The sequence below is a fragment of the Pagrus major genome, chromosome 8, assembly GCF_040436345.1.
Source record: "Pagrus major chromosome 8, Pma_NU_1.0".
NCBI classification, from domain to species: Eukaryota; Metazoa; Chordata; class Actinopteri; order Spariformes; family Sparidae; genus Pagrus; species Pagrus major.
This window is the reverse complement of record NC_133222.1, coordinates 11,738,122-11,752,670: the sequence shown is the minus strand read 5'-3', so window position 1 is coordinate 11,752,670 and position 14,549 is coordinate 11,738,122. Positions and strand designations below refer to the sequence as shown.

At 40.3% G+C, this 14,549-nt stretch overlaps 1 protein-coding gene across 4 annotated transcripts; it reads left to right on the top strand.

Annotated features, from left to right (window-relative positions):
* Nucleotides 1-245: 245 nt before the first annotated feature.
* Nucleotides 246-6,922, top strand: hexa (hexosaminidase A (alpha polypeptide)). Of its 4 annotated transcripts, XM_073472504.1 has the most exons (14): nt 246-538; nt 1,170-1,274; nt 1,384-1,449; nt 1,613-1,659; nt 1,777-1,887; nt 1,972-2,073; nt 2,292-2,424; nt 2,741-2,921; nt 4,001-4,087; nt 4,184-4,256; nt 5,488-5,668; nt 5,940-6,030; nt 6,134-6,241; nt 6,378-6,922. In XM_073472504.1, the coding sequence occupies exons 1-14, from the start codon at nt 268-270 to the stop codon at nt 6,439-6,441; spliced, it is 1,620 nt and encodes a 539-aa protein (XP_073328605.1). In that variant the 5' UTR covers nt 246-267; the 3' UTR covers nt 6,442-6,922. The 4 variants fall into 4 exon arrangements, with proteins under 4 accessions (XP_073328605.1, XP_073328609.1, XP_073328608.1 ...); XM_073472508.1 differs by lacking the exons at nt 6,134-6,241; nt 6,378-6,922 and having other exon boundaries at nt 5,488-5,597; nt 5,940-6,027; XM_073472507.1 differs by lacking the exons at nt 5,940-6,030; nt 6,134-6,241; nt 6,378-6,922 and adding an exon at nt 4,345-4,519 and having other exon boundaries at nt 5,488-5,576.
* Nucleotides 6,923-14,549: the final 7,627 nt, after the last annotated feature.

Below are 14,549 nucleotides of genomic sequence, written 5' to 3'. Positions count from 1 at the left end.
TACTTTTCCAGACCCTTTTTTTTTGTATTACACAGTTTTCACATAATTATGTGACTGCAAAACTATGGATAATACAAACAAGTATATAACCCCACAGAATATGTCTCTTAAATATGTATATATAAAACGTAATAACTGTATAGACTGCTTCACAAAATAGGAAGAAAAAAAAAACACCCACACCTTGTGGCCTCAGTCACATGACTGCATGCCCAGAGGCACCTGACTGGTACGGTTTGACAGTGCTGTGCCATCGGATCCAGTGTTATGGACGTCATGTTTATGGTTACTTCTGGACGACACACTCGTTCAAATCTGTATTTGCTATTACTAATTATCGTCCAGTGTGGCCGACACGCAGTGGAGGGAGTATGGCCATTACCACGGGCTTTCACCTCCTCACCGGAGCGATACCCAGTGAACTCAAAGGATTTCTACTTTGTTTACGGAAGACAATCAGCTGCACAGCAGGGCTGCTCTGTTCTGGATACTGCTTTTAAGAGATACTTTTCTCTTATCTTTCCAGACTACCATTCTGGTAGGTGATAAAGTGAAGTGGAATTAGATGTGTGGAGTACTATGGTAATATGAAAGTAAGATTTTAAACCTTGCTGGAGATACAAAGATACAAAGAATGTAAGTAGGCTTCTCACAAAGGTACTGTGAGAGTTTAACTTGTTGTTGTTGTTGTAATTTGTAACAGAACTATAGGACTGTCATAATGTTATGGGATCAGAATTTGCTATGCGTATGCTACCATTATAAAATGTAAAACCTGGCTATATACAATACTGTATAGGCCTAACAAATATGTAAAAAGTGGCTTATGGCTGGTGATTCGCACATGTAAGACTGCTTTATGAATGGATACAAATATAGAGCAAAGGGCTCACTGTTTTGTTGTGAATGTTCTGTCAGTCACGTTGGCTTTCAAAGTAGATCAATGGGCTTTGTAAAGACAGCAATTCATCACTCAGGTAGTGTAGGCCTATCTACTCTAAAACCCCACAATAACAGTAGACCAGAGAGTAGCACAGCATCATGTCTGTGTTTTAAAAAAAAAAAAAAACCATAGGATAGAGAATTAAGGCATTTAGGCTGTAAGATGGTCAAGATAGAAGTGCAACACAGCAACTAGTGACTAATAATTTCACTTTTATGACCTACAGCAGATGGTGTTCTGGGATTCAGGAAGCATAAACCGTTCATTGTGGAGATCTGCGTTGACCATGGTGATTGTGAGAGTTACCCAAATGAGGACTCTTCTGAGAGATGTAAGTATTAATCAGCACATGTATCTGAGCCACAGCACCACACATAATGGTCACAATGGCAGCACAGCAGATAGATGGATTATCAAACTTGTTCCTATTTGTGTTCCAGATAATCTGAGTGTCTCTGCAGGAAAAGCATCTCTTAATGCGGAAACCGTTTGGGGAGCTGTAAGAGGTGATTACAGCCGATATACTTTTGAAGAATATGCATAAACAAAATAGAACCTGTGTACAATGAGCAAAGAAAAGCGTTACTTTTTTTATATTGTACTCTGAATATTGTTGCAATCTTGGGATTAATAAAGGTCTATCTTGTCTTATCTTCTGATTAAGCACAGGTCTGGAAACTTTCAGTCAGTTGGTGTATCAAGATGATTTTGGCTCAGTAAGTCAGATTTTTCTAAAACTCAAAAGGCCATTACTTCTCGAATACACAATCTCATCATGTTGCTTGATTGGTCAGTAAAATCGAACATTTTTTTCTTGTTGTTTCTCCTTTTAGTATTTTGTGAACAAGACAGAAATTGAGGACGTCCCCAGGTTTCAATTCAGGGGGATATTGTTGGACACCTCACGCCACTTCTTACCTGTGCAGGCCATTTTAAAAACTCTGGTAATGATCTGCTAACATAACATGAACGTAAGCCTTCTGCTCACACATGTCATCAGTGGAATTAACATATATCTTTCTTGTTAGGATGCAATGGCCTACAATAAGTTCAATGTGTTTCATTGGCACATTGTTGATGACCCCTCCTTCCCTTACCAGAGCAGCACATTCCCAGACCTTTCCAGTAAGGTATGTGTGGAGAATAACGAGAGCTGTTATGTCACGCCTCAAGTTATGAGCATCGTGACCCTTCAGATTCACTGTAATTTGTCATGTGAACATTTCGGGAAAGGATATTTTATTTTGTCTTAGATTTTTAACTAGGCAAACTACATGTAGAGTCAAGAGGTAGGAAAATGCTGAAAAGTTGCATCCACCCTGAACAAAGGATTCTGGCTCTGATTCAGGGGGCTTTCCACCCGATGACTCACATCTACACACAGTCAGATGTGAGAAGGGTGATCTCATATGCCAGGCTGTGGGGAATAAGGGTCCTGCCTGAGTTTGATTCACCCGGCCACACCAAATCTTGGGGAAAAGGTAAAATTAAATCACCAAATGAGACACATTTCATCAAAAACAACTCTTTTATCCAAATGATGTCAGCTCCTTGATCTTCAACATATGAAGTATTTGGCATTCTGCCCGGTTTGGTTCGACAGGAATTCTGTCCGCTAAACCTGCAAACCAGACCTATAAATGGAAATGTACTGAATCTCGAGTTTGACTCACTTCTTATCTGGAGGATTCTTTGCTACATCAGTTGCAGTAACCCACAAGACAATTCAAGAAATATATTTAAATACAAGGCTGAAATACAATGAACTAAATCTGATTGACTACCATTTATCCCCAGGACAGCCTGACCTGTTAACTCCCTGCTACAGAGGGGGCACCCCTTCAGGTACGTTTGGTCCTGTTAATCCAGCGTTACCCTCCACGTACCGGTTCATGGCGAGACTATTTAAAGAAGTGTCTTCAGTGTTTCCTGATTCCTATATCCACTTAGGAGGGGATGAGGTTGACTTTTACTGCTGGTAAGCTGAAATGTGACTGATCATTTAAATGCCTGCTGACTGTTAATGATTTCATCCTGGGCACTGTTCTTTGTACGCGGATAACTTAATTATCAAGATTACATTTAAGACAATTTGACATCAGTCTGTTTTTTTTTTTTTGACTCTTCAAAGCTGGTTTAAAATTAATCTGGACTAATCTGTTGTCATAGCAGAGAGTGGTCCCTAAAAGTACAAGCTTATAGACAGGAAGCTAGATCATTACCAATATGTTTTAGAGTACATGAATTAATTTTAAGATAAAATGGCTTGCTTTCTTAGATTTTTTAATGAATGAGTGTTGATATAAGTATGATTTTAGACGAAAACATACAGGTTATTAAAAAATCATTATGATCTCTTCATAATGAGGAGTCACCTTTAAGCGTGTGTGATGAAATACACAACAAAGTATGTACACTTAAAAAGAACCAAACAAATTGTAGTTTAAGAAACAGTGTGCTTAAAGACATAAACTCAACTTAAAGTAATTGATAAGAGACTAATAGTTTCAGAAAATATGGCACTTAATTTGATGTTAAAATAGGAATCTGTCACTTGAGCACTAAACTTATGAAAGATATAATATGTAACAATTCTGCATTTAAATGTCGAAAAGCAACCAGACCTTTGTTCTAAATTTTGTTGAGTTGTGGACTTATATTATCCCAGAAGTTAAAATTCAATGAAATCCATTGTTTAACTCAAGGTAATGGTGCATTACATTTGGTCGCCTGTCGCTATAACCTGAGTTAGGAAAAAAGTCAGCGAATGTGATGAACCATGACGTCAATAAAACTTTATATATACAGCGTCATATATATCTATATATATTATATATATATATATATATATATATATATATATATATATATATATATATATATATATATATATATATATATAAAATTAAGAAAACAAAGAAATTTATATCTTGTCTCAGGTAGTGCATTTAGGTACATGTACTTAAAATTATAAAAAAAGAAAAACATAACTAAAATGTGCTTTAAAATCAGCATAATTGCATATACATAAGTGAGTCCCACTGTTCATTTCCTTAGGCGATCCAACCCTGATGTCCGAGTGTTCATGCAGAAGATGGGATTTGGAGAAGACTTCACCAAACTGGAGGCATTCTACATAGAGAGGTAGGTTGTAAAGAGGAAAATGCAATGTAGAAAACTCGGGGAAACACACCAACCAACACATTAATGTCACATCATGTTTGTCTCTATGTCCACCAGCATTGTGAATATCACTTCAGCTCTCAACAAAACCTCTGTTGTGTGGCAGGATGTGTTTGACTACCATGAACGAGTAAGTACACCCCAACAAATCACACCGTGCTAACATATTACACTACCAGTTCATCTAAGTCTGATAGTCTAAAGCATTTGTGTTGCAGCGTACCTCTCTGTCAGTGGTGCAGGTATGGAGAGACGGCTGTTACCTGTGCGAAGTGCGCAGGGTGGTCAAAGCAGGGCTCAGGGTGATTTTGGCCTCTCCATGGTACCTGGACCAGCCAGGACCCACACACAACTGGGCACGCTACTACACTGTGTGGCCCCTTGCATTCAAGGGTCAGAAACCTGTGTGCTGCGAGTGGTTGAGATGGTGCTGTCTGCTGTGGTTTTTGTCTCTTATAATAAGTTTTAGAGGTAAAACTTGACTTCCTGTAAAATATAGGATTTATGTGGCCAATGCTTTTTACTTTTAGAGCAACAGTATGTTTTACTTGTAGCCATACTACTAGGTCGTGATGAGGTGGTCCATGCATCAATTTTGCAGATATACTCTGTGTCCCGAATCCCTATTGTATATTGATTGTATACAGAATGTACTGTATACAAATGTATATATATATATCTTATATTTGTACATATTTTTTAAATCACTTTTATAGGTGTGAATACTCAACTCAACTTAGAATTATTATGCAGTATGGAATTGGGACACAGCTACAGAGAGGTGTGTTTGCTGTGCTATAAGCTCACAATGCTGTTTGATGTCCAGCCCCATGGCTAAATGCTCACTTGTCTCCTAAACACTGACTTTGATGATTTCAGTGAGGATAAAATTGTGCCGTACAAACGTAAAATCACAGATATTAAGAAGAATGAAAAATGTACTGTATGGAAATGAATAGGTTTTAAAAGCATTTGTTTCTGTAGAAAATATAGATTTATACAATTCAGTTTGCCTTGTACTCTCCTTGGTTAGTTCCAAGATGATGACATTTTTGAGAAAGGATATTCAGATAAGGCATTTAGTTTATTAACAGCCTACTTTTAAGGAAGATTATGCCTTTGCTGAATAAGAACCAATTTCAGTTCAGATACTTTGCCTCAGAAGACAGGTACAAATTCTATAAACTGTCTCTAGGTAAGAGCTTGCCGTTGCTATGAGAGCTCATTAAGGATTTTTTAAATGGGTCTATTCTCAGATATAAAACACAGAATGTAAACAGATTAATCAGTTTTAAAATACTGGGTCAGCAGCAATATAGCACAGAGGAACGAGACAGTATGTTATTTGTCACCCTGCTCAGATTCCTAAGGACACAGTGCTGCACATCTGGAAGGGCATCCCAGTTGAATATAAGGCAGAGCTCAGCAGGATTACAAAAGCTGGCATGAGGGTCCTGCTGGCTGCTCCATGGTACATCAACCACATTTCATATGGCCAGGACTGGTTCAACTTCTACACTGTGCAGCCACAGAACTTTTCTGGTGTGTGCATGACCAAGTTAAATCACATACTATTATAAACTGGTTCAGGGTTGTGCTGGTGATGATACTTGTCTGGTGATGGGAGCTGCCAATGGGAACTGTCCATTATAGAGTGTAATTTTAACATTGACGTGCTGAGTTTTGACTTGAAGTGGTGTGAAAAAATTTGAGGTCAATATTTGTGTTTGGTAATAAACTCATTAACAGCCTAACAGCCATTAATTAAAACCCATCATGTGATTAAACCATTTTTTTTACTGTCCCTTTACAGGTAGTGAGGAGCAGAAAAAGCTGGTGATAGGGGGTGAGGTCTGCGTGTGGGGAGAATATGTTGATGCCACCAATCTCACTCCACGCCTTTGGTATGAGTCTAAAATCACCAAACTACACAACCTAATATAGTAAGTACAGCAACAGTTGCATGAAATCATTTAAAATAACAACTGGTTGCACCCAAAATCACAGGCCAAGGGCGAGTGCTGTAGCAGAGAGACTGTGGAGTGATGAGAAGCAGACCTCCAATGTGGACAAAGCATTTCCTCGTTTGCAAGACTTTCGCTGCCAGCTCCTGAGGTACTTTAATCTTTTCAATCCAAGACCTTTAAAGAACTTAGGTTGATGGTACAAGCAAAGAGACAAGATACTCAGTGCTTTCTCATAACGTCTGCTTTATTACATTCTGATGTTTCTGCTTCCATATCTCTTCAAGACGTGGCATCCAAGCAGAGCCTCTGTATGTTGGATACTGCAAACAAGAGTACCAAGGTATTTGAAGGTGCTGGATGGATTCATATTGCAAGATTTTTCTGGAGAATGTTTGAAATAATAAAGTTCCTACAGTATTTGGTTTCTTAGCTGACTCTGGAAATAAATCTTGTGTGGGCCATTTAAATTTGTGTGAAATCTTTAATAAAGATTTTGTTTTTTCAGTCTTAATGAATGAATTGGAGGTTTTAGGTCAGTAACTATACGTACACACTGAAAGGTTTCTCAGGGAGTTATCTCATTACCGATGTTTTACCCAGGTACTTCAGTAAACATGTTTTTATTTTAGACTTTGCATATTGAGCAGTTACAGTAACGTTAACAAAGACCTTCCTTGAAAACCAAAGTGCGGCACTGTAATGCCATGTTGAATTGTATTTGATGCAAAATGGCTGCAAAATACAGAGTGTAGGTTTTTAACTTTTTTTAACCAGTGTGCTTTAGTTTGTAGTCTTGCATTGAAATGTAATAAAATAATGTTGGTGTGCAGACATTGTTTCTGTGTTTTCTTTCTCAACAGCTGTTACTGTAACTTTCTTACATAGAAGAAATTACCTTTACATGTTGTCCTGACACATACTGTGACTGGAAAGGCTGGATTAACAATGGATTACGAACACATTGATCCTTTTTCAAACATATTGGCATTTTAACTTTTCCAGGTTGTTCATTTCTTTATGGAGGAACCCAGGCCATATACACCAAACACAGCAACTCAAGTCAAGTTAATTTTATTCAAATGTGTACAAAGTACAAGTTTGTTTCAGAGAACTCTGTTAGTTTATTATCATGTGCCACAAATTTGGTCCAATTGAGGAAGTCCACATAAAAACCCTTTAACAGGAAAAAAAATTGGGACAAACCTCAGGAATTAGCTCTCCATATGTGCCATACTGTATGTTCAAACTTCAATTGCAGCGGTCGAATTGCAATGGAGAACTAATAATAGGAACAATAATTGCACTGTTCTGAGTAAATGTAAAAAGTAATTTTTTTAGGAAAAATAGAAAAAGTGGAAGACGCAGAGAAACTTCCAGTTTCCACAAGAGCTGATAGGACCTCGATCACAAAACTTCCTTTGTAGACCTGGAAAGAAGATAGACAACACAGTCACACTCGAGGCAAAACTCAGACACCATTCATACAAAGATAAGATAATGAATCAAAGATAACATAAAGCAAGAAAAAACTCTAAGATTGGACATAACATATACCCAGAACATTTACACTTGACATAGAAAAGCAAGTTGAGAACTTACAAAATATCAGCAAGTGGAAGACACAGAGAACCTTCTAGATGCCACTGGAGCTCACAGGACCCCGGCCATAAAACCTCCTTGGTAGACCTGGAAAGGAGACAGACTACACCTTCATACTCCAAGTATGAAGGTGTAGTCTGTCAGATGGTATCTCCGTGTCCAAATACCATTCACACAAAAGCAGATAACAGAAGAGGTGTTAGGATTTTGCAATCAATTACAGAAAACAATGCAAAAAAACTATGGGGGCAGAAGACTCGGAATAGAGATTTTTGGGGCATGAATGACTTGCAGACATTGTGACATTAAAAATGAAAGAAATTACAACAGCAGAACAGGAAAAAAAATAGACAGATTGGGACACCAGTCTCCCGTGAGCAAAGATCAGCTTCCAACACCTGCATTGATGAGGAAAAGGTTGTGTGAGGAGTCAAAAACGAGAGCGTCAAAGCAAGTCAAAAGTAAAACGAAACCAGTGAACTGAGACAGACATTAAAAGAAATCCGATCGATGTGGCCTGCATTAAAGTTGGAGCAGACCTATGTAAGAATTGCGTAGTAAATTAGAGTGCCGAACAAAGTGAAGGCCGAATGAAACCAGCGAACCGAGATGGACAATCAAGAAAATGGGCACAAGAGAGACCTCCTTCCAGGGTGAGGTGCTGTCTTGACAGTCATAAACGCAGAACGTATGACAATAAAACAACGGAAAGTATGTATCACGACACCCCACTCAAGTGGGCAAGGCTAAACCTCCTGAAAAACCATTCATGTGGTAAAATTGGAGGGATGCTTGGGAAGAAACACACTAGAGGGACCCTCTTCCAAGGCCTGCAGACATCGTGATATCAAAAATAAAAGAAATTACAACAGCAGAACAGGAAACAAAATAGGCAGACTGTGACACCACTCTCCAGTGAGCAAAGATCAGCTTCCAAACTTAAGACTTATCGCAAACAGCGATCCGAGATGGACGATAAATAAATGTGGCAGCGGGAAAACTTATACACAGAGGAATCACAAACGAGAGCATCACAAGAAGTCAAAAGGCGAACGAAGCCAGTGAGCCGAGACGGACACTAAAAGAAATACGATCGATGTGGCATGCATTAAAGTTGGAGCAGACATGTAAAAGAATTGCACCGTAAAATTAGAGTGCCAAGCAAATTTAAGACTTTTCGAAAACGGTGCGGTGGTGTCTTGACAGTCACAAACGCAGAAAGTATGACAATAAAAAACGGAAACTATGTATCACGACACCCCCCTCAAGTGGGCAAGGTTAAACCTCTTGAAAAACCATTCATGTGGTAAAATTGGAGGGGTGCTTGGGAAGAAACACACAAGAGGGACCCTCTTCCAAGGCCTGCAGACATCGTGATATCAAAAGTGAAAGCAATTACAACAGCAGAACAGGAAAAAAAAATAGGCAGACTGTGACACCACTCTCCAGTGAGCAAAGATCAGCTTCCAAACTTAAGACTTATCGCAAACACCAAACCGAAGCGGATGATAAATACATGTGGCAGTGGTAAAATTTGTACACAGAGGAGTCACAAACGAGAGCGTCCCAAGAAGTCAAAAAGCGGTATCACGACACCCCCCTCGAGTGGGCAAGGCTAAACCTCCGGAAAAACCATTCATGTGGTAAAATAGGAGGGATGCTTGGGAAGAAACACACTAGAGGGACCCTCTTCCAAGGCCTGCAGACATCGTGATATCAAAAATGAAAGAAATTACAACAGCAGAACAGGAAAAAAAAATAGGCAGACTGTGACACCACTCTCCAGTGAGCAAAGATCAGCTTCCAAACTTAAGACTCATTGCAAATACTGAACCGAAGCGGATGATGAATAAATGTGGCAGCGGGAAAACTTGTACACAGAGGAGTAAAAAATGAGACTGTCGCAAAAAATCCAAAGTCGAACGAAACCAGTGAACCGAGATGGACACTCAAGAAAATGGGCACAAGAGAGACCTCCTTCCTGGATGCGGTGGTGTCTTGACAGTAACAAAAGCAGAAAGTATGACAATAAAAAACGGAAAGTATGTATCACGACACCCCCCTCAAGTGGGCAAGGTTAAACCTCCTGAAAAACCATTCATGTGGTAAAATTGGAGGGATGCTTGGGAAGAAACACACAAGAGGGACCCTCTTCCAAGGCCTGCAGACATTGTGATATCAAAAATGAAAGAAATTACAACAGCAGAACAGGAAAAATGACCGTCACAAAAAATCCAAAGTTGAACGAAACCAGTTAACCGAGACGGACATTAAAAGAAATATGATCGATGTGGCATGCATTAAAGTTGGAATACACCTGTAAAATAATCGCAAAGTAAAATTAGAGTGCCGAGCAAATTTAAGACTTATCGAAAACGGTGCAGTGGTGTCTTGACAGTCACAAACGCAGAAAGTATGACAATAAAAAAACGGAAACTATGTATCACGACACCCCCCTCGAGTGGGCAAGGCTAAACCTCCGGAAAAACCATTCGTGTGGTAAAATTGGAGGGATGCTTGGGAAGAAACACACAAGAGGGACCCTCTTCCAAGGCCTGCAGACATCGTGATATCAAAAGTGAAAGAAATTACAACAGCAGAACAGGAAAAAAAAATAGGCAGACTGTGACACCACTCTCCAGCGAGCAAAGATCAGCTTCCAAATTTAAGACTCATCGCAAACAGCGAACCAAAGCGGATGATAAATACATGTGGCAGCGGTAAAATTTATACACAGAGGAGTCACAAACGAGAGCGTCACAAGAAGTCAAAAAGCGGACGAAACCAGTGCACCGAGACGGACATTAAATGAAATATGATCGATGTGGCATGCATTAAAGTTGGAGCAGACCTGTAAAAGAATTGCACTGTAAAATTAGAGTGCCAAGCAAATTTAAGACTTTTCGGAAACGGTGCGGTGGTGTCTTGACAGTCACAAAAGCAGAAAGTATGACAATAAAAAAATGAAAACTATATATCACGACACCCCCCTCGAGTGGGCAAGGCTAAACCTCCTGAAAAACCATTCATGTGGTAAAATTGGAGGGATACTTGGGAAGAAACACACTAGAGGGACCCTCTTCCAAGGCGTCCAGACATCGTGATATCAAAAATAAAAGCAATTACAACAGCAGAACAGGAAAAAGAAAATATGCAGACTGTGACACCACTCTCCAGTGAGCAAAGATCAGCTTCCAAATTTAAGACTTATCGCAAACAGCGATCCGAGATGGACGATAAATAAATGTGGCAGCGGGAAAACTTATACACAGAGGAGTCACAAACGAGAGCATCACAAGAAGTCAAAAGGCGAACGAAGCCAGTGAGCCGAGACGGACACTAAAAGAAATACGATCGAAAGTATGACAATAAAAAAACGGAAACTATGTATCACGACACCCCCCTCCAGTGGGCAAGGCTAAACCTCCGGAAAAACCATTCATGTGGTAAAATTGGAGGGATGCTTGGGAAGAAACACACAAGAGGGACCCTCTTCCAAGGCCTGCAGACATCGTGATATCAAAAATGAAAGAAATTACAAAAGCAGAACAGGAAAAAGAAAAAAGGCAGACTGTGACACCACTCTCCAGTGAGCAAAGATCAGCTTCCAAACTTAAGACTCATCGCGAACACCAAACCAAAGCGGATGATAAATATATGTGGCAGTGGTAAAATTTGTACACAGAGGAGTCACAAACGAGAGCATCACAAGAAGTCAAAAAGTGGTATCACGGCACCCCCCTCGAGTGGGCAAGGCTAAACCTCCGGAAAAACCATTCATGTGGTAAAATTGGAGGGATGCTTGGGAAGAAACACACAAGAGGGACCCTCTTCCAAGGCGTGCAAACACCGTGATATGAAAAATAAAAGAAATTACAACAGCAGAACTGGATAAAAAAATAGGCAGGCTGTGACACCACTCTCCAGTGAGCAAAGATCAGCTTCCAAACCTAAGACTTATTGCAAATACCGAACCGAAGCGGATGATAAATAAATGTGGTAGCGGGAAAACTTGTACACAGAGGAGTAAAAAATGAGACTGTTGCAAAAAATCCAAAGTCGAACGAAACCAGTGAACCGAGATGGACACTCAAGAAAATGGGCACAAGAGAGACCTCCTTCCTGGATGCGCTGGTGTCTTGACAGTCACAAAAGCATAAAGTATGACAATAAAAAAATGAAAACTATGTATCACGACACCCAGTGGGCAAGGCTAAACCTCCTGAAAAACCATTCATGTGGTAAAATTGGAGGGATGCTTGGGAAGAAACACACAAGAGGGACCTTCTTCCAATGCCTGCAGACATCGTGATATCAAAAGTGAAAGCAATTACAACAGCAGAACAGGAAAAAAAAAATAGGCAGACTGTGACACCACTCTCCAGTGAGCAAAGATCAGCTTCCAAATTAAAGACTCATCGCAAACAGCGACCCGAGATGGATGATAAATAAATGTGGCAGTGGTAAAATTTATACACAGAGGAGTCACAAACCAGAGCCTCACAAAAAATCCAAATTCGAACAAAACCAGCAAACCAAGACGGACATTCAAAGAAATACGATCGAAAGTATGACAATAAAAAAATGGAAACTATGTATCACGACACCCCCCTCGAGTGGGCAAGGCTAAACCTCCTGAAAAACCATTCGTGTGGTAAAATTGGAGGGATGCTTGGGAAGAAACACACTAGAGGGACCCTCTTCCAAGGCCTGCAGACATCGTGATATCAAAAATAAAAGAAATTACAACAGCAGAACAGGAAAAATGACCGTCACAAAAAATCCAAAGTTGAACGAAACCAGTTAACCGAGACGGACAATAAAAGAAATATGATCGATGTGGCATGCATTAAAGTTGGAGCAGACCTGTAAAATAATAGCAAAGTAAAATTAGCGTGCCGAGCAAATTTAAGACTTCGAAAACGGTGCAGTAGTGTCTTGACAGTCACAAACGCAGAAAGTATGACAATAAAAAAGTGAAAACTATGTATCACGACACCCCCCTCGAGTGGGCAAGGTTAAACCTCCGGAAAAAACATTCGTGTGGTAAAATTGGAGGGATGCTTGGGAAGAAACACACAAGAGGGACCCTCTTCCAAGGCCTGCAGACATCGTGATATCAAAAATGAAAGAAATTACAACAGCAGAACAGGAACAAAAAAATAGGCAGACTGTAACACCACTCTCCAGTGAGCAAAGATCAGCTTTCAACTGCATCAGTTGGGCAAAGCTTGAACGCTGCTTTGGGCTGCCAGTTCATCACAGGGCTGACATATAGGAACAAACAACAGTTAATGCTTACAATTACACATACGGGCAAGTTAGTGTGACCGATTAACCTAACTTGCATGTCTTTGGATTGTGGGAGGAAGCCGGAGTACCCGGAGAGAACCCACGCAGACACGGGGAGAACATGCAAACTCCACACAGAGAGGCCAGGCCGAGTCTGGACCCAGGACCTCCTTGCTGTGAGGCAACAGTGCTAACCGCTGCGCCACCGTGCTGCCCCCTTTGAAAGAATTCTGCATCAAAATTAGAGTGCCGAAAAAGTTTAAGACTTAAGGACACCAGCGAACCGAATTGGACATTATATACATGTGGCAACGGGAAAACTCATACATAGAGGGGTCACAAAGAAGAGCGTCACAAGAAGTCAAAAGTTGAACGAAACCAGTGAACCGAGACGGACATTAAATGAAATATGATCGATGTGGCATGCATTAAAGTTGGAGCAGACCTGTAAAAGAATTGCACTGTAAAATTAGAGTGCCAAGCAAATTTAAGACTTTTCGAAAACGGTGCGGTGGTGTCTTGACAGTCACAAACGCAGAAAGTATGACAATAAAAAAATGAAAACTATGTATCACGACACCCCCCTCGAGTGGGCAAGGTTAAACCTCCTGAAAAACCATTCGTGTGGTAAAATTGGAGGGATGCTTGGGAAGAAACACACTAGAGGGACCCTCTTCCAAGGCGTCCAGACATCGTGATATCAAAAGTGAAAGCAATTACAACAGCAGAACAGGAAAAAAAAAATAGGCAGACTGTGACACCACTCTCCAGTGAGCAAAGATCAGCTTCCAAATTTAAGACTTATCGCAAACAGCGATCCGAGATGGACGATAAATAAATGTGGCAGTGGTAAAATTTATACACAGAGGAGTCACAAACGAGAGCCTCACAAGAAGTCAAAAGGCGAACGAAGCCAGTGAGCCGAGACGGACACTAAAAGAAATACGATCGAAAGTATGACAATAAAAAAACGGAAACTATGTATCACCACACCCCCCTCGAGTGGGCAAGGCTAAACCTCCTGAAAAAACATTCATGTGGTAAAATTGGAGGGATGCTTGGGAAGAAACACACTAGAGGGACCCTCTTCCAAGGCCTGCAGACATCGTGATATCAAAAATGAAAGAAATTACAACAGCAGAACAGGAAAAAAGAAATACGCAGACTGTGACACCACTCTCCAGTGAGCAAAGATCAGCTTCCAAATTTAAGACTCATCGCAAACAGCGAACCGAAGCAGATGATAAATACATGTAGCAGTGGTAAGTTGTGTTTTGACAGTCACAAAAGCAGAAAGTATGACAATAAAAAAATGGAAACTATGTATCACGACACCCCCCTCGAGTGGGCAAGGCTAAACCTCCTGAAAAACCATTCATGTGGTAAAATTGGAGGGATGCTTGGGAAGAAACACACTAGAGGGACCCTCTTCCAAGGCCTGCAGACATCGTGATATCAAAAATGAAGGAAATTACAACAGCAGAACAGGAAAAAAAAACATAGGCAGACTGTGACACCACTCTCCAGTGAGCAAAGATCAGCTTCCAAACTTAAGACTCATCGCA